The sequence below is a fragment of the Toxorhynchites rutilus genome, chromosome 3 (genome assembly GCF_029784135.1).
Source record: "Toxorhynchites rutilus septentrionalis strain SRP chromosome 3, ASM2978413v1, whole genome shotgun sequence".
Classification (NCBI taxonomy): Eukaryota; Metazoa; Arthropoda; class Insecta; order Diptera; family Culicidae; genus Toxorhynchites; species Toxorhynchites rutilus.
Genome location: NC_073746.1, coordinates 122,190,074 through 122,209,822, shown reverse-complemented (window position 1 = coordinate 122,209,822; position 19,749 = coordinate 122,190,074). Strand labels below are relative to the sequence as shown.

Sequence of the window (19,749 nt, the reverse complement as noted above, 5' to 3'; positions counted from 1 at the left end):
TGCATTTTGAGGGAATTTTGTTTGTGTCCGATGGAAATAAGAATAGGTTCCATCAAAATGATGCTGTGTCTGCATTCTTAATAAGCACTCTGCCCTTCCTCACAATACCCACTTCCCGTTTGTTTTTCTCAAGATTCATTGTACCCCTTATAAGTTCTCGAAAGATGTAATTTTACGTTGATCGCACTTGATCGAAGAAATTACGAAAAGAATGTATTTGAGCGCAGTATTTGATATACTCTTTCTGAAAAGAACTGGATTTGATTTGCTGAAAACACTCTCGTGTTGTGCGTTATGTGTGGCGACGATAGTTTTTAACGAAGCTGCTTCTGATTTCTATGGCTTCGGCTTGTATGCAGCGATGCTCGAGGATTTGTTTGACTTTTGCTTCCGGACAGCCACACCAGCTCGATGCTGACGCTTTCTTGGTCGCCTTCTTAGCGATACTATTCTTCTCTTCGGTGGACTCCTTTTTGGCCTTGCTTGAACGAACACGATGCTCCAGTGCCCTTCATTTGCACAAACATGCTCTTGGTGGTGACTCCATTCATCAGGATTTCGGAGCTGCTACCTGCTTATATACAGATTTTTGTGATTTCAATAGCTTGCTTTCAAAGCAATTTTTGAGCTTTGGAAACAAATTTTTGGATCAATAAGTAACACACATATAACACGTAGATATTTTTTCTTTCGAATGAAGCGGTTATCATACCATTTCTTTCAACCGGCAGGTATTATTGCTCAAAATTCTGTTTCTCCAATGTAACACTCTCGTTCTCGAAGCTTTGAACTTACACCCCGGTATAGAAATGAAAGATGTAGTCCGACGTCAACATTATTTTCTTATAAAATGTCTTGCGAAAAAATATCATGTTAAAATTTTCTACATATTCCAATACTTCCCCTTGGTTCACCGTGACTGGTTCGCGCTGACATAAGGGCGATCACAACAAACGCGAGCTGGCTCCTCTCTCTCAGGTATTTACCAAAAAATTCGTTATATTTACTAATTATTTCTCTCAGTGCATAGTTGCCATTTTTCAATCGTTGAATAACGAAAGAACCGGAAAATGAAAAAGAAAGGAATACACGTTCTGTTCTGCTCAGTCTATTCTCAGCGTGCTCATAACTTAGAAGGAACAAGGAACACTTTGGATTATTTGTTCTGCGTGAATAGTATATAGAATTTCTAAAAAAGAAAGTTCGAAAGTTTTTCTTGTGCATAAAATTGGTATACAATTAAATTTCCAATTTGTTAAAATGGCTGATAAATATACGGATACACGACGCACAAAGTCGAGGGTTTTCTACAGACGTGAGATTATGTTTTATTTACCTCAAGCACTTGATGCGATAAAAATTCCGTTTAGAACCAAACAATGGCGACTCCGCAGAAACTTCTACAGTTGGAAATCCTGGTGTGGGAAACTCGACACAGAATAGAAAGTGGCGTAATTGTATCGTGAGGTCGACTGCATCGGTAACCGGAAATAGGTATGATATACTGCAAATATATATGATGCCCTATTTCTGTCAAGAATTCTCGTTCCAGAACTTCGGATACTTCTAATTCGGATAGTTATGGTTCTTCGAATCTTCAGGATTTTTCGAGAGGAAAATCATTGATGAGCCTTGGTAATACATCACAGAATAGAATGAATTGCACCAAAAATCTTGACACAGTTGTATTGCCAACCGGAAATGGGTAAGATATAGGGGTAGTGGGGGCAAATTAGTCATGGGGGGCAAAGTGGTCAGTAAATTACTCTCTCGATAGCCATTCGGTCGTAGTTCTGTGCGCATGGTATCTAAGGAATTTCTCATGAAATTTAGAAATCAGTTTGGACGACTGTTCACATATTCTAGAAGAGGTACAGATATTTTGTTTAATCTCAGCGATTAATTAGCATAGAAATTATTTTCATGTTTGGGGGCAAAGTGGTCATAGGTGAATAACAACTTACAATGTTCTGTTTACTAAAGCTGATATACCTCATCACATTCTGCTCTCGAAGAAGATCCTTTTGTGGCTTTGACCTTGGATAAATATGCCACTCCAACCAAACCAAGCCTCATTATGCGGAACGTTATGTGTTTCTTATTACGTCTTTGTATGCAAGAGAAAATTAAAATTGAGACTCTAGGTGAATAGGCCAAGCTTATTTCATACATGTACCTACTGTTACAAATATGATTAGAACAAATTTGGACGAAAAAACGCATAAATCTATCCCATTTAGCTTGATATGTGCGGGTGACCACTTTGCCCCCACTAGGTGACCACTTTGCCTCCAAGCAAAAAAAAAAATCGATTTTTCACCCTTTTTTTCTAATTAAAAGTGTACTATTTTGAATTTTTATAGTAGTAGCCGTTTGCGGTCTTGAAGAACACTGAGTTGAACTATAATATTCTTCGAAAATACGGGATTTAAATCGGTATGTGGGTGCTGGAAATGGGCATATTCCTTAGGGTGACCACTATGCCCCCACTTCCCTTACTGACACCTCAACCAAAGGGTTGGAGTAAAAAGTGGCTTCAATCCAAAACGATAGCGTTATGTAAAATATTGTATATGGTACCATACAAGAATTTTTGGCAGTTTTTTTGAATGCTTATATTTTTTCCGTAGGATTTATAATGAAAAACGTATTTTTTTTGTTTTCGGCATTCTCGATAGTTTGGAAACCGAAATATGAAAAAAAAGCCTTTAACCCTTTAAGGTGAAGGTGGAAATATGGAAAAAAAGCATTTAACCCTTTAAGGTGATGGTGGAAGCTAGCCATTGTAGTAGTATAGGTAAACCCACGAGTAAAAATTGGGTAATAGTGTTTGTGAGAGAAGAGCAAAGCACACGTAAATAGATCAATTCACTTATCAGACTGGCGCTTCATTGACACGAGTCTTTGAATACATTTGAAAAAAAAAATAACAATTCAATACTAAAGTAAAATGTATGAACGATATGTTCCGATGAACAATTGCAAATATATATATATATATAAGATGCATTTGCATATGAAGTAAAATTTTGATTATACGCGAGCGTAACATGAGCAAATTTATAACACATGCGAATTGGGGCTCTTTGGTATTAACAAGTTCTTCCGCATAGTAACTCGTTGTTGATAATTCCTTAATATTTTCCTTCGTTGATCGTATTGTTTTCACATATTCACGTTGGAGGGCTTTAACCCTTCTCTTTGTTGGCCGAGGCATTTTGATTGAATGTAATACTTTTCCGTTTACTGTTTTTGAAAGCATAGGCAGCCGTGGCAGTATTCCGAGCTCTGAATATAATTTTTCTTACCCAAAGTTAAAGTTGCTAAAACTTACATTATAGACCCATTAAACGTAAAAATAATAATTGTATTGATATCAACACAATTTTATTCTATTGATTTTCATGACATGAAACGCTATGACTCATGAATAACATTTTATTGAATGGTTTTTATAGCTGTTTCGATGATGTTGTCTGGCATCAGTGTCGAAAAAATAACGATGCTTTCACCAATACAAACAAAACCATTGACGAAGATTGAAAAACGAAAATTTAACTTTCAGACCACTTGCTCGAGTTTTCCGACATTTTTCACTAGACAGTGCGACAGCAGATGAAAATTTAACATCTTATGAGTAATCGATTAGAATTTGGTTGATATTACTTGATGGGAAGTGTGCGAAAACGATAATTTTCTTCACACTGTTTCGCAAAATTATTGATTTTCGGGCGAGGGGTGAGGGAGGGAGATGAAAGAAATGAGCGCCATTGTGGCTAGCTTCCACCTTCACCTTAACGGGAACCGCCATCTATATTGCCACCAACGATTTTTTTTTCTCTCCTTTAACAATAAATTATTACTTCTAACCTTATGTGGTAACTTGTTCTAATGTCTAGCAACATGCCTGATTTTTTTTTCAGCACAAAAAAAATCAAAAAGTATTCATTTTGTAGCCATTCTTGTGTTAACAACTCCCAATTTAGAGCAGCAAGAGCGAATTTCGCGTAAATTTATTGAAAAATAGTCATTTTGTTGAAGTTTTCAATACATATGAACTGTTTAGGACCTGTTGAGTCTCATCGTGAGTTTAATTAGTTGTTTTTGTTGAAACTAACATCAAAATTTCAAATACAAAAACAATATTTTTACCATCAAGTGTTTTCCGCTAGACGGGCGATAGCAGCTATATTGCCACCAACATTCTCCGCTAACCGGGCAGTGGCAACTATACTGCCACCAATTTTTTCATTGTTTTTGATTGTTTTGCGCATTGAGAAAAATATTTTGTGTATTTTAGCATCTAAACATGTCCTTGTATTGGAGTTTGCGTTGATTACATGCCTAGTTGCCACGGCCCGTTAAAGGGTTAAACATGTTTGTACGCATTTTTCTATATTTTTTATTTTTTTATAATGTTTCAGAATGAAACAAAAGTTTTGCTTTGAAATATATCGCTTGCTAACGCTCGGTCGGATCTAACTGAAGGATCGTCTCCTATGTTTCAAACTAACCGGGCAATCGATGGAACACAGGTTTGCTTGCGAAAGGCCGCCGCTTCCGACGGCGGGTTTTTATCGACTCGAGTTACATAATAGGGCCCATTGTCTTTATAATCAACAATTTAGTTGTTTCATTGTTCTCAAATTACTCAAATAATGATTTCTACGAATCCGAAATGATCAGAACTTTTCACTTTAGATGAACAACAATTTTGTCGCTTGACATACTTATGCGATTATACAAATAACATGAGACATTTAGGCAAACAGTAGTTTTGATACGTATGAACAATCATTTCCATCACATCAAAGTGTTATAATGGCTAAATTCTGCTGTTATGATTTTTGTCCCACATTTCTATGCATTCAGCGCACTGCGTGTTGTCTTGTGTGGGTGACTACTTTGTTTGATACTGAGTACCGTTATCGATTACTCATAGGAGCACTGTATTTATCACCGTTCACTAGATTCCTCGTCGATTATTTGCAAGAGACGGACACACATTGTCCGTCCTCCGCTACAATATCGAAGCTGGAAAGTTTTTTTTCCCCCTCCGCCAAAGTGATTTTTGGTTGTTTTTTTTCTTTCGCCCATTGGTGACAAGTTAAGTGCCAACGCATCCGGAACAGCGAGGAAGCAGCACCTCTCCAGCGACGCTGGACCGGTGTTCTGTGAATTGGTTCCATTGAGCGTCACATTTGTATCTTCACCAAACATCAAACAGAGAAGTACAATAGAATAGTTTTTGCCGTCTCGCTATTGTGCTTATACCGTAGCGTGCAGCGTTGTATAGCTCCCTGAATAGGGTTGTTCAAGTTGTTCGAACTCATCAGACTAATTTTTTTTATTGAGTTTTGACGTAGGACTACGTCTTTCATTTCTATACCGGGGTGTAAAACCAAAGTTTCGAGAACGAAAGCGTTACGCTGGAGACCGAGATTTTGAGCGTTAATAGCTCTTAAACAACTGAACGAAATGGTATGATAAACACTTCATTTGAAAGATAAAATGTCCACGCGTCATATACTTGTTACTTTTTCATCCAAAAACTTGTTTCAATAGTCTTAAAATTGCTTTCAAAACAGGCTATTGAAATCACCAATCGGTATATAAGCTAGCGCCGCTCGTAAACCCACTCAGTTATGATTGAACAGCGATTGGAGCATGTTGTCGCTGTTGTTGTGAAGCTAATTTCGTTTATCATGAAAACGCTGATGAACGGTGTCACCAAGAGCCTGTTTGTGCACCTAAGGCCAAAAGGGAATCCATCAGGAGGAGAGTGATGCCACGGTTCCGCTTGAAACATCAGAGCAGCCGCCACACACACACACACACACACACACACACATACACGCGCGGAATTCTCGTTGCTATCATCGTTGCTGAAAAATAATCTGCCAGTTCCCCTTGGAATTGAAAAATACATTCATGCGAAAGAGTTTATTTTAATGTTTTCTATCCATATAACACTGCAACCAAACACATTTGGTTTTGTTATCATGAAAAACGGAAAATGTTTCACATCGCGAAAATCAAGTCATTTTCGAGCGATTATTTGCTTTCTACTCATATAATGCTGCGACCAAATACATTTCGTTTTGGATTTTTTCAATCAAGTGCGATCAACGTAAGACCACGTCTTTCGGCAATTTATTAGAGGTGCAATGAATCTTTAGGAATTCCCGCTCTACGCGCACTGGCAAACAATGTTTACTCAACTATTTCTCAAACGAGAAATGGGTGTTGTGAGAAAGGATTAGCGAACGCGAAAACGACAAACGGGAGAAAGATACGTTTGGAGGTTGAAGGAAATTGGCAGAAAACTTCTTCATTCTATCATTCAAATAATGTGATTCATACCACATCGTTTTGCCAGAAAGAGATTATTAATGTTCAAAGGAGGAATCGAGTCCTCCGAGGAAATTACTCAGCGCAAATTAGAGTCGACTATCGATTGCGGCATTCGTACACAAATAATTTTATAATGCAGTTTCACCAAAGTGATTTCTTCGGATATATTCACTACATCATGTCATGTATTTCATATTCTTCATAAGGAAATCCATATCCATGGCACCTATCGGTAACGAATTATTATCGAAACCACGATTTTCGCTAAATGCTCCTTTCAGTTCGGCCTGTAAAAAACTTTTCTGTACTCTAATCCATCAAATTTGGAGCCCTGAAAAGGGCCGTTGATTATATGCTAAGCTAATATAGCACGCTCTCCTCGGATACGATGGGCCAGCTGGATGTCCTTGGGCATGATGTGACGCGTTTTGCATGGATAGCACACAAATTGGTATCTTCGAATAAGCCTCCTGCAGCGTCATAACCGCGGAACTTTGGAAGCGCAAGTCGGTTTTGAAGTCCTGAGCAATTCCACGAACCAAATGCTGCAAAGGTAGCTTGCGGATCAGCAATTCGGTCGATATCTGATAGCGACGAATTTCATGCGAAGTTCCCGGTCGATAGCGATGTGGCTTCTCCACCTATCCTGCTACTGGTGCGCTTATCCGAGCTGACTTCGTGTGCCTTACCACCGAATGACTAACGAGCTGTCTGCGAAAGACTAACGAGCTCGAGTCCTCACGGTGCGAGAGTAGAGTAAGAAATGAACGAAAGCAAAGGAAGCGTCATTTTATAAACCATAAAAGTATAGAATCTAAATCCCACCCTTATTATATTCGTGAGTATACAGTAAGCTTATATAATAAAGATGGTGGGGTTTACATTCGATTCTTTTATGTTTTATAAAATGACACTTCCCTTGCTTTCGTTCATTTCTTACTCTACTCTCGCACCGTGAGGACTCGTTTCATCGGGACTAAGCAGACAGCTCGTTAGTCCTTCGGTGGTAAGGCACCACGAAAGCAGCTCGGATAAGCGCACCAGCCGCAGGAAGCGTGAAGAAGCCACATCGCTATCGACCGGGAACTTCGCATGAAATTCGTCGCTATCAGAAGTCGACCGAATTGCTGATCCGCAAGCTACCTTTGCAGCATTTGGTTCGTGGAATTGCTCAGGACTTCAAAACCGACTTGCGCTTCCAAAGTTCCGCGGTTATGACGCTGCAGGTTGGCTTATTCGAAGATACCAATTTGTGTGCTATCCATGCAAAACGCGTCACATCATGCCCAAGGACATCCAGCTGGCCCATCGTATCCGAGGAGAGCGTGCTATATTAGCTTAGCATATAATCAACAGCCCTTTTCAGGGCTCCAAATTTGATGGATTAGAGTTCAGAAAAGTTTTTTTTTTTACAGGCCGAACTGAAAGGAGCATTTAGCGAAAATCGTGGTGTCGATGATAATTCGATACCGATAGGTGCCATGGATATGGATTTCATAATGAAGAATATGAAATACATGAAATGATGTAGTGAATATATCCCCATATCGAAGAAATCACTTTAATGAAACTGTTTACCGTTTGTCGTTTTTAAGTGTTGGGAAAGGGCATTATTTTTGCTGAGTAAATTCCAAGAAAAAGACGGGTGGGTAATGTCGGGGACATAACCGGAGTGACGTAGGACTATACAAAGGGGACAGCTTTTGTTAAATATATATTTCAAATATATTGTTTTATTTTCTTCTCCTACGTGAATACCTACCTATCTACCTGAAAAATGGATTAGTTTACTGTTTACTCTTTATGAACATGTTGGTGGTTCTGAAAAGAACCTTTGGCGTTGTGTTTTTGCGTTTTTTCTGAAACCTTTGTACTTATCAACGCCGGGCAACTTTTGGCGTATGCACATATCGTACAATCAAAATGATGGCTTTGATAGGGAATACATAGGTGGTCATCAGCGCGCTTTTTGCACTCTAGCGGTACACACTCATAGGATAGAGACAAATCGGCAGACTCAGCCAAAGGGGCGAGTCCAACGAGACGAACGAATGAGCGTTAAAAGGGAGCGATGGCAAAAAAATTCATTCATTACGATTTGTTCGCTCGTTGGATTCACATGCAGGCTAAAAAGGGTCCTTTTCAGGATCACAAAATTATCTTCAATCTAAAGAGTTTATTGTTTTGTTATCACTCGATATCCCCATCTTGTTCGGCTAAACCTTTCTGTTTAGCGATTGCGTTTGCCACTCGCCACAGCTTTCACAGTTGGAAAATTTCTTCCCATCCAGCTTTGTGACATGTTGTACAGTAAATTACATTCAATGCGACGTGCCGAAGCGCCACTCAGTGTCACATTGGAGGCGATTTTAACCTGGAATTGAACATTTGCGATGACAGTGGTACAGTGTCGACTTTCAATGTGGGGTCATAATTTGGATCTCTATGTTTACAAAAATGTTCAACTAAATAAGTCGAATTACATGTCCGTCCAATTAGCTAAATGTCGAACTAATTGTAAATTACTGTACTTTCAATTTGGAAACAATTTAAGAATTGGTGAAAATTGAATAATCAGGAAAGTCCCCAACTATCAATAAGCTCAGAACAACTGCCAAATTCACATACTCATCAGATCCTGGCAAACCAATTATGAAAAAATCAATTTGTGTTTTATTATTATTTTGGATAATGTTTTAGAAAGCATTGAACTGTATTTCCTAAACTCTTTTTTGGAAGGTTTAATGGCCTTGAAAAGCGCCTTGTTTTATGGAATGGTTCCAATTTAGAAAACTTAGTACTCGTGGTTTTGAAAAAAACCATTTCGAACGCCCTCGATGCCGCCTTGTTCTGGATTTGCCACCAAAGCAGTGTGTATAAAGAACAAACTTTTTTCTTCTGCTACCTGCTGCCGTTTTGCGATTGCGTTTGCCACTCGCCACTCGCTGCAACTGCCTGTTGTCTTGATGTCCACCGAACCGAATGTGTTCTGTTCCGAATGCGGGTTTTCTTATCGTCGCGAGCAGCTTTGCCAGCTAACTCGATCACTTCGGCGGCCGAAACTATATCACGCCGGCTAGGTGGACTGGTGCACTGGTACTAACGCGCTCGGCCTAGCTACCCTTGCGGGGAACTCCAGATCAACACGGTTCGAGCGGGATTTTGCCTTTCCCTTCACTTTTCCTCCTTTACCATGTCCAGACATGGCTGCTTGGGTTGGTTTGTTGATTTGTTGTGATGCGAACCGATGTGGTGTACGGTTTGGATGAGAATGATCGTTACGGAAGGAAAGAAGGTCTTGAATTATAGAGACTTTAAACTTTTGCAGTTCATTCGTCTCTAGCCTTGAGAAAGACCCTTTAAAAACTCTACTCTACTCTACTCCAGCGCTACCACCTCCGCCCTCTTGCCTTGAGAAAGGTACTCGATCCCTCGCTCGTCCAGCTCGTCCAGCAACGATGTTGTCCAGTCGGTGTCCACACAAAGAATGATCGTTACGGCAGCGGAGCGGGGATTTTTAAGCTGACTGGCTGGCTCGAGAATTACGCATGTGTGAGACAGCGACCAATGTTTCGTTCATTTTTTTTCTTTTTCCTTTCCAATCGTGCTTCATTCTATTTCGCTGCTGCTCTGGTTGCCCGTTTTGGTCGGTACGATTTGAGGAGCACAAAATGGACCAATCAAAAATGGGCACATAGTGCATTTTGACAATGCTTGATATTTCACAATTATTCAATTATTTATCTCAAGAAAAATGAAATGTTATTCGTTATGATAGATGCGTAGATATATTTCCTATCAATTGATGCAAAAACCTTTGCGATCTATTGAGAAATGTTCGAGTTATAAGAGTTTCAAATCTTGCATTTTTTTCCTACTTGTTCAGTGCCTAGATTTCCATTTCACCCCCTATATCTTCCGGTTAGACGTAGTCCTACGTCAAAAATCCATTCCTTCTTTAAGCGTGATTCATTCTGCTTCGGATCAACGGAACAGTGATAATCATTTCATACAAAAGATAAAATGTCCAAGAGTTATATGATTGCTATTTATTGAGTCCGAAAATTGTTTCAATAGCTTAATGATAGCTTCGAAAACAGGTTATAAAATGACGCTTCCTTTGCTTTCGTTCATTTCTTACTCTACTCTCGCACCGTGACGACTCGTTTGTTTGGGACCAAGCAGATAGCAGGTTAGTCTTTCAGTGGTAAGGCACACGAAAGCAGCTCGTATAAGCGCACCAGCCGCAGGATAGGTGAAGAAGCCACATCGCTATCGACCGGGAACTTTGCGTGAAATTCATCGCTATCGGAAGTCGACCGAATTGCTGATCCGCAAGCTACCTTTGCAGCATTTGGTTCGTGGAATTGCTCAGGACTTCAAAACCGACTTGCGCTTCCAAAGTTCCGCGGTTATGACGCTGCAGGAGGCTTATTCGAAGATACAAATTTGTGTGCTATCCACGTAAAACGCGTCACATCATGCCCAAGGACATTCAGCTGGCCCGTCGAATCCAAGGAGAGGGTGCTATATTAGCTTAGCATATAATCAACGGCCCTTTTCAGGGCTCCAAATTTGATCTAATCCATCAAATTTGGAGCCCTGAAAAGGGCCGTTCAGAAAAGTTTTTGCAGGCCAAACTGAAACGAGAATTTTCGTTTGGATGCCATACAGCATCGAGAAAATTCCGGAAAGATCTAATCGTTGCTGAAAAATAATCTGTCAGTTCACTGGGAATTGAAGAATACATCCATGCGAAAGAGTTTATTTTTATGTTTTTAAATTATATGGCGAACACAGCGACCAAATACATTTGATTTCGTAATTTTTCAATCAAGTGTAATTAGCTGGAAGGCTTCTGAAGATTATTCTTTCCCATCAATAGGATATTTTCGTATCGAATAATGGATGCATAACATGAAAAACGGAAAATGTTTCGTATCGCCAAAATTATATAATTTTCAATCGATTATTGCTCAGTCGCCGAAATTTTCATACTCAGAAAGTTCATTCTCCTCTAGTTTGCCTTCCAAATTGCCATCGTAAACCACACCTTCTCTCGATTCAATCACGCACGAAAAGCATACTGAAATGATATTCTGGTGGTGAAACCCATTCATTTTTTGTGAGGCGTCGTGCACAAATTACGTAACGCGATAAGGGGGGAGGGGTTAGATGTTGCGTTACTTTCTGTTTATTAGAGATAGGAAATTGCGTTACGAAAGGGGGGGGGAGGTTCAAAATCCAGATTTTTGCGTTACGTAATTTGTGCACGACGCCTGAGGACATCGACAAGACAACATCGTTCCTGAACGAGCTGAACGGCGAGGGATCGAGGTATTCATTACCTGGCTTGACCTGACCTGAAATGCAATCAGTTTGTTTTAACTGTGAGGAAGCGCAGAAAAGCCGATCGATCAGAAGGAGAAGAGAAGGTGACCAAGAGAGTATCAGCATCGAAATACGGTTCCTCGGGAAGACATAGAAGCAGCCGCCACACACACACACACACATACACGCGCGCAACTCTTTTCGTTTGCTGGTTATCGAGAGGAAACCTGGAAAGAAATGATCGTTGCTGAAAAATAATCTGCCAGTTCCCCTTGGAATTGAAAATTACATTCAAGCGAGTTTATTTTAATGTTTTCTATCCATATAATACTGCGACCACATACATTTGGTTTTGTGATTTGTCAATCAAGTGCAGTTAACAGGAAAGCTTCTGAAGATTATTCTTCAGAACAAGGTTTTTTGTATCCAATATTGGATGCATAAAACCTTGAGTCTTCAAAGTAACACTCTCGTTTTTGAAGTCACCCAAATATTTATTTATTCATTCATTCAGGATGGATTTAGATTCAACTTCAAACAAATGATCTCTAAATCAACGATAGTCCTACGTCACCCTTGCGGTTATACCATAGATATAACCCACTTCCTGTTTTTATTTATTAAATTTTTTTTTTTTTACGAAATTGTTTTTTTTTCAAGAAGATTTTTGATTTGAGCTAGTTTTTAGTTTAAGTTAGTTTTTAGTCTAAGTTAGTTTTAAGTTGAGTTTTTGCGCGAGTGTGTGCGTGCGAGTTTTTTTTTCGTTTTCATAGGCGGTTGCGCACCGTCTGCGCAACCGTTATGACATCTGCTGATGCCAATGTTGCGCGGACGCGTTATTATCAACAGTCCTCGAAGGCACCATGGGTTGTTTTCTTTCGGCCCAAGGAAAAAGCTTTGAGAACTCTTGATATTTCAAGAGATTTGCTGCGTAATTATAAGGGCGTTTCGATACATAAAGAGAGACCGGACAAACTGCGTGTAGAAGCACCGACTTTTGATGTGGCCAACAAGATTGTTGACCACGAAGTTTTTAACAGGGAGTATCATATCTACATCCCTTCTCGAGAAGTGGAGATAGAAGGCGTAGTAACCGACGCGAGTCTGAGTGTCGATGAACTAAAACAAGCGTCGGGTTCCTTCAAAAACTCGATGATTGGAGATCTTGTAAAGATCCTGGATGTTAGAAATCTGCATTCAGCATCTTTGGAAGAAAATAAAAAAGTTTATAAGCCCTCGCACTCTTTTCGAGTACTTTCGCAGGTTCTGTTCTCCCAAACTATGTGAAAGTAGAAAATGTTTTTTTCCCAGTGCGCCTGTTTGTACCGCGGGTTTATAATTGTACCAAATGTAAAAAGTTGGGACACTCGGTTAGCCACTGCGGCAACAAAATTCGTTGCGGCAAATGTGGCGATAAACATAGTGAGGATTCTTGCACTCAAACAGTGGAAAAATGTATTCACTGTGGCGAGAATCCTCACCCTCTACAAGAGTGCCCAAGGTACAAACAGCACTCCGATAAAGTGACGCGTTCTATCGCTGGACGCTCCAAGCGGACTTATGCTGAAATGCTAAAGACCGCATCAGCCGCTCAAAATGAAAACCAATTTTCGGTTTTGTCATCTCAAGAATCGGATTCTGATTCTGATGAGGGTCATACTTCGCCTGCACCAGAATCTTCAATAAAGGATGAATCATCAAAAAGAAAGCTCTCTTCACCAATGGTGCACCGTAAGAAAGCTAAAATGACCCTCGGAAGATTGTCTAATTCCAAGGGTAATAGTAGCAAAAAAACGAATCCGAAGGCTCCTTCTCAGCCAGTTCCTGGTTGCAGCAAGGATTTTACGTCATTACCCAGAGAAGAGAGAAATAAAAACGCTGCTCCTCGATCTTCTCGTAGAAAATTCGCGTCTAATCGAGGATTGATAGCTTTTTCGGACATTGTGGATTTCATACTAAACACGTTCAAAATTCAAGACCCCCTCAGAAGCCTTATTTCTGCCTTGCTTCCATCTTTAAAGTCTTATCTTAAGCAATTGACTGCTTCATGGCCCCTCCTTGCATCAATCATATCTTTCGATGGATAATTCATCTAACGTAGTAGAAGATATGATCAATGTGCTACAATGGAACTGCCGTAGTCTAGTGCCTAAACTAGACTCGTTCAAATTTTTACTTCAAAATTATGATTGTGATATATTCGCTCTTTCCGAAACATGGCTTTCTTCTGACACAGAACTCAACTTCCACGATTTTAACAGACATGGAACATCCACACACTTCGAGGAATATTCAAAGCTTGAAATACAGCTGAAACAATTAGTTAAAGCAAAAAAACGCGGTTACTGGCGCAATTTCATCGAAGGTCTTTCTCGTGAAACCTCAATACGCACCTTGTGGAGGGTAGCTCGCAACATGCGTAACCGCTCATCTACCAACGAGAGTGAAGAATACTCCAACCGATGGATATTCGATTTCGCTAAAAAGGTCGGTCCAGACTCAGTTCCAGCCAAACATATTCTTCGAGAAACGTCTCTAAGCGGTGGACCTCTGGACAGACCATTCTCAATGCTGGAATTTTCTATGGCTCTTCTTTCATCGAACAACTCTTCACCCGGAAGCGATATGATTAAATTCGTTCTTCTAAAAAATCTTCCCGATATCGCGAAAAGACGCTTGCTAGACTTATTCAATACTCTACTAGAAAACAATATTGTGCCACCCGAATGGAGACAGGTCAAAGTGATAGCAATTCAAAAGCCTGGCAAACCAGCGTCTGATCATAACTCATACCGTCCGATTGCTATGCTCTCGTGCATTAGAAAATTGCTGGAGAAAATGATCCTTCGAAGACTCGATCAATGGATCGAGACAAATAATTTGGTATCAAGTACACAATTTGGGTTTCGCAAGAGCAAAGGAACAAACGATTGTCTAGCGTTGCTTTCTACAGATATTCAACTGGCCTTTGCGCACAAGGAGCAACTGGCTTCAGTATTCTTGGATATTAAGGGAGCTTTTGATTCAGTTTCCATAGAAATTCTGTCAGACAATCTGAACAGATGTGGACTTCCTGGAATTTTGAATAACTTCTTGTACAATTTGTTGTCAGAAAAGCAAATGAACTTCACCCTTGGACAGCTGACAACTTCCAGAAATAGTTATATGGGTCTACCCCAAGGCTCATGTCTCAGCCCCCTTCTTTATAATTTTTATGTGAAAGATATTGACAGTTGTTTGGCAGAACAATGCACGCTAAGACAACTTGCAGATGATGGTGTGGTTTCCGTCAGAGGTCCCCATGCCGAAAACTTGCAAAGACCATTGCAAAATTCCCTAGATAACTTGTCTTCTTGGGCAAGGAACTTAGGGATAGAATTCTCGCCGCAGAAAACAGAACTGGTAGTGTTTACTCGAAAGCGGTCCCCAGCCCAATTGCAACTTAAGCTTTTGGGGAGAAACATTACCCAATCATTGACCTTCAAGTACCTTGGTGTCTGGTTTGATTCAAAATGCACTTGGAATACCCACATTACGTATTTGAAGCAAAAATGTCAAAAAAGAGTCAACTTTCTCCGCTCGATTTGCGGCACGTGGTGGGGAGCTCATCCGGGAGATCTCATAACGCTTTATAAAACAACTATTCTATCTATTCTGGAGTATGCCTCTTTCTGCTTTCTCTCAGCAGCTAAAAGTCACCTTCTAAAATTGGAACGAATTCAATATCACTGTCTGCATAACATGAGTCTCGAGGTTCTGGCAGGAGTAACTCCTCTACAGAACCGATTCTGGGAACTTTCTCTCAGAATACTGGTGAAATGCGGTATCACGAACGCACTTGTGATTGAAAACTTTGATAAAATGCTTCATCTAAATATACAATCTCGGTTTATGAGAATTTATCATCACTATATTTCATCAGATATTTGTCTTCCATCGTTTACTCCAGACCGTGCTCACTTTACCATCAGCAGTTCCTCAATTGAATACGATCTGTCGATGAAACAAGCAATACTTGGGATTTCAGATCAGCTTCGACCAACTTTCATTCCCCGTATTTTTAACCGAAAGTACCAAAAAGTCAATTGCATGAAAAGATACTTCACTGATGGGTCTCGCCTCAATGGATCCACTGGCTTCGGTGTTTTCAATGAAAATTCAAGCGCCTTCCGTAAACTGCAGGAACCTTGTTCCGTTTATGTTGCTGAGCTGGCAGCAATCGACTTCGCATTGGGGATGATCTCCAACAAGCCTGCAGACCATTACTTCATTTTCTCGGATAGTCTCAGTTCGCTTGAGGCTCTCCAGTCGATGAAAACTAGTAGGTACCCATCTTATTTCCTCACAAAAGTGAGACAGCAGATGAGTGCACTGATCGAAAGATCTTATAAGTTAACCTTTGTTTGGGTCCCCTCTCATTGCTCAATTCCTGGCAATGAGAAGGCGAACACTCTCGCAAAGGTGGGTGCCCAGGAAGGCGAATTGTTTGATAGACAGATTTCATACGATGAATTTTTCCAATTACTGCGTCAGAGTTCCCTCTTGAGTTGGCAAACCGATTGGGACACTGGAATTCTTGGGCGGTGGTTATATTCAATTATTCCAAAGGTTTCTTCGAGAGCGTGGTTCAAAGGTTTGGACTTAAGTCGTGACTTCATTCGTGTAATGAGTAGACTTATGTCCAACCACTACTCGCTAGATGTGCATCTCCACAGAATAAATCTTGTTCAAAGCAATGTCTGTCGGTGTGGAAACGGTTACGATGACATCGATCACGCAGTTTGGCAATGTACGGATAATTACGCAGCCAGAGAGTACCTTTTGAATGCCCTTGAGGTCCAAGGAAGACAACCCTATGTTCCTGTTAGAGACGTGTTGGGAACTCGCGACATCTGCTATATGCAGTTGATCTATATGTTTGTGAAACGGTCTAGTATAAGTATTTAATGCTTTTGTGTTTTTCTTTTTCGTTATTAGTTTGTTTGTCTTGTCCCCCCATCTCACCGTCGCCCACCCTCGACAGCTAGTCGAACACCAGATGCTATCCCTGGTCATTATGCACAATGCTACAGTGCGTGCGGCAACCCTCGGTTGAGACAACGATACCTCATATCCATATCCCCAACCTGACCCGTCCCACAAAAATGTTGCCCTTTTAACCTCGAGTAAACCGCGAGTATTCGGTCGAATCTTACTAAACATAGAAATTAGTTGAAACTTTGTATAAACAAACCTTGAATTAGCGGCTCCGCAAAGCTTATGCGATTGAGCCTTACAAATAAATGAACTGGATAAAAAAAAAAATCACCGTTCACTAGACATCAAGCTACGTTTAGGAATATCATAAACTGACTACTTGGTTGAGTAAAATATAAGATTAGCATGGTTTCTTGCTGTGGTGGCTGAGAGCAGACAAACGATTACAAAGAGTTAACTGCATATTATAATCATAATATCAAACGGATCATGAAAAAATACATCTTATTTCTGTTTGACTTTTTGTTCCAGAGTTTCAACCAATAAATTCAATTCGGAGAAGCTGATTTCGTATAAAAGTGGTTCATCGAATATCGAGAATTTATCTAGAGAAATATCATCAATGAGCATTGGTAACTCTGGTCAAAATAAGAAGAAAACCAATGAATCTGTTGGTGCTGCTGCGTTGTCGACTGGAAATAGGTCAGATTAGTAATCTAGGGTAGGTTTGCTCACAAATTTATGTATTAATTGACTAATTGATTCTAGAACTTGGAACGGCAAAGACGAGTTGATGAAGTCAAATTCGTGTGATCCTGGCTCGTCTAATCTGGATATACCAAGGCGACGCTCGTTGAATGCTAGAAAATGGTCTCAGAATAGAATGAAGCCAGACGAAACGGTTGGAGCTAGAGCATTGGCAACGAAAAATAGGTGATGGGCTAGAGACAGCCAATTTTTGATAAATAAGTAAGCTCTCGATTTCTGTCTTGATTTTTTATTCTAGGACTTCGAACGGGAAAGACAAGATAAAGTTCATTGGGAAAACCGGAAACAAATCAACTACTCATACAGCGGCTGTGAACAGACCATATCAAGACGGAGATGTGTATGATTGTGATGAGTCTGAACTACTTCATCAAATGAGTGAATTGGATTGTGATTGTATGTATGAACTATATCATATGGATGAATACGATTGTGATGAGCCTAGTCTATATGATTTTTGGGGAAATTACTAATTCGAATATTTCCTAACATACCACTTCTGCGGCCTTTTTTTGTTTGAATTTGCTTTGAAACTTGAATAAAGAAAATATTAGTTATTCATCTTAGTTTCCATTGTTTAAGCATACATTATAATTCGATATATCACCTCAAGTTTTATCAAGCAATGTTCTTCAATTACGACCACGGATATACCTAATGAATTTCTCTCAACAAATGTTTTTTAGATAAGTGGTAAGTTTTCGCTGATGAAACTTCAGAATAAATATACTAGCATCGGGTCAAACAATTCAATAGTTATAGTAACGGATGTATAGCTCTCGTGGCTGAGTGGTTTGCACTTAGCATTGAATGCTTCGGATTCCCGATCGGGTCGGCAGTTTTTCGTCAAAGCAATTCTTCGGACTTGACCTCAGACATACTCGCGTATTCTCGAATTTCCACTCAGAATATGATTAAGGCGTTTCTTATGCTCAGTCAAATATCTGTAAATTCCACGCCGAATCAACCGGCTGCTGATTCACTGCAGTTCAGCAGTTCCGTAATGAGCTGATGAGCTGCGTTTTTCTGATTGCGAGCCGTTCCGAATACGCTCACTATACGTCAAAGTTTGTTAAATTGAAAGAGAATTTAAAAAAACATATTTTATCGAAGGGCCCATGTTTCGAGTTATAAACATTTTAAATAATGATTCAAATTTTTGAGTAACATTTTAAATGTTATTTTTACTAAACAGTTCGTCGATTTTTTAACAATTTTCCTATGCATCGGTTTATAATCAGACATCATTTCGAGCTATGATTTTTTGATCAATGGTCAATTATTTTGGATATGCCCTTATAAAAAGTCAGTCGTAATTAAAATTGGTCATCTGATTTCGGGTAGCTTTCGCTTCTATACAATGTCCAAAAATTGACTGTTTTTCGGCTGATTTAGTATGGAATTGTCCCATTTATGATCTTTTCATTGTGAGGCACTGCAAATTATTTGGTCCAAGCAGCTGATACTTTTGATGATGTGTGGCATGCCTAGTTCTGGCAACACGGGTATCGTCAGTTCAGTGATCAAATTGACCGGGCACACAGCCATTTTGCAGCAATCTCCTCAGCAGTCAGTCACCGCTCGGTTTCAGGCGGTCTCCGATTATCCCGCGGACGCTCATGGGCACACATTTTGGCGATCCTGCCAGGAGCGAAGGTTAAACGGGATAATCGGAAACCGCCTTGAACTGAAATATTTTAAGACGTGATCCTCCAGAGGTTTTACGTGAGAATCAAGTGAAACAAAAGTTGCAAGTTTCTGAAGTGCATTTGTGTGTATGTGTGCAAAGGGCAGAAGGAACAACTCACGAGCACTGGAATTTCACCATTGCATGGGAGGCATGAAAATTATCAGTAAGTAAATGATATGTTTTTGGACGACAGCAGGGTTGCCAAAAATTAAGATATTCCATGTTAAACTGCAGGTTGACTTGGATGCTAGCAAAAATTTAAACTTGTTGCCAGAAACAACGATTAAGTTTTCATTTAATGCAGCTCAGTACTTTGGTCGCTATAGGGTAGCAAAATGAAGTGTTTTATTCTTATTATTAAATTATGTTTCTAAGTTTAGTAGGTGATATAAAAAAGTACTGTTGCACATCAGTCTTGTAAATCGATTTCATTATTACATATTACTTCGCAATGACGTATTGAAAACTAAATGTTACGGGTCATTTTTAATAATGGTACCGTTAAGATGCACAAGGAAAACGAACAAATTACAAATACCGATATGTTCCACTTCTTTTTTTTTTTTTTTAATATAGCAAGATTCATATTGATAAATCTTTTATAGTAAGTACGGAACAGGACGACCGTA

At 39.7% G+C, this 19,749-nt stretch overlaps 2 protein-coding genes across 3 annotated transcripts in view; one reads left to right on the top strand and one right to left on the bottom strand.

Moving 5' to 3' along the window:
- Positions 1-19,749, bottom strand: part of LOC129779968 (protein spire) — a 434,695-nt gene that overhangs the window by 42,380 nt on the left and 372,566 nt on the right. The gene's annotated exons all lie outside the window — the stretch shown is intronic.
- On the top strand, positions 1,189-17,930 carry LOC129779971 (uncharacterized). The gene is made up of 6 exons (XM_055787783.1): positions 1,189-1,315; positions 1,371-1,494; positions 1,553-1,705; positions 17,194-17,364; positions 17,431-17,595; positions 17,669-17,930. Exons 1-6 carry the CDS (start codon positions 1,261-1,263, stop codon positions 17,901-17,903), a joined length of 903 nt encoding a protein of 300 aa, XP_055643758.1. The 5' UTR covers positions 1,189-1,260; the 3' UTR covers positions 17,904-17,930.

What these genes read in the sequence shown, in the direction of transcription:
- LOC129779971 (XM_055787783.1), top strand. Translation starts at nt 1,261, where the DNA reads ATGGCTGATAAATATACGGATACACGACGCACAAAGTCGAGGGTTTTC. An exon ending in GTATTGCCAACCGGAAATGG is followed by an intron (nt 1,706 to 17,193) that starts GTAAGATATAGG and finishes TTTTTGTTCCAG; the next exon opens with AGTTTCAACCAATAAATTCA. An exon ending in GCATTGGCAACGAAAAATAG is followed by an intron (nt 17,596 to 17,668) that starts GTGATGGGCTAG and finishes TTTTTATTCTAG; the next exon opens with GACTTCGAACGGGAAAGACA.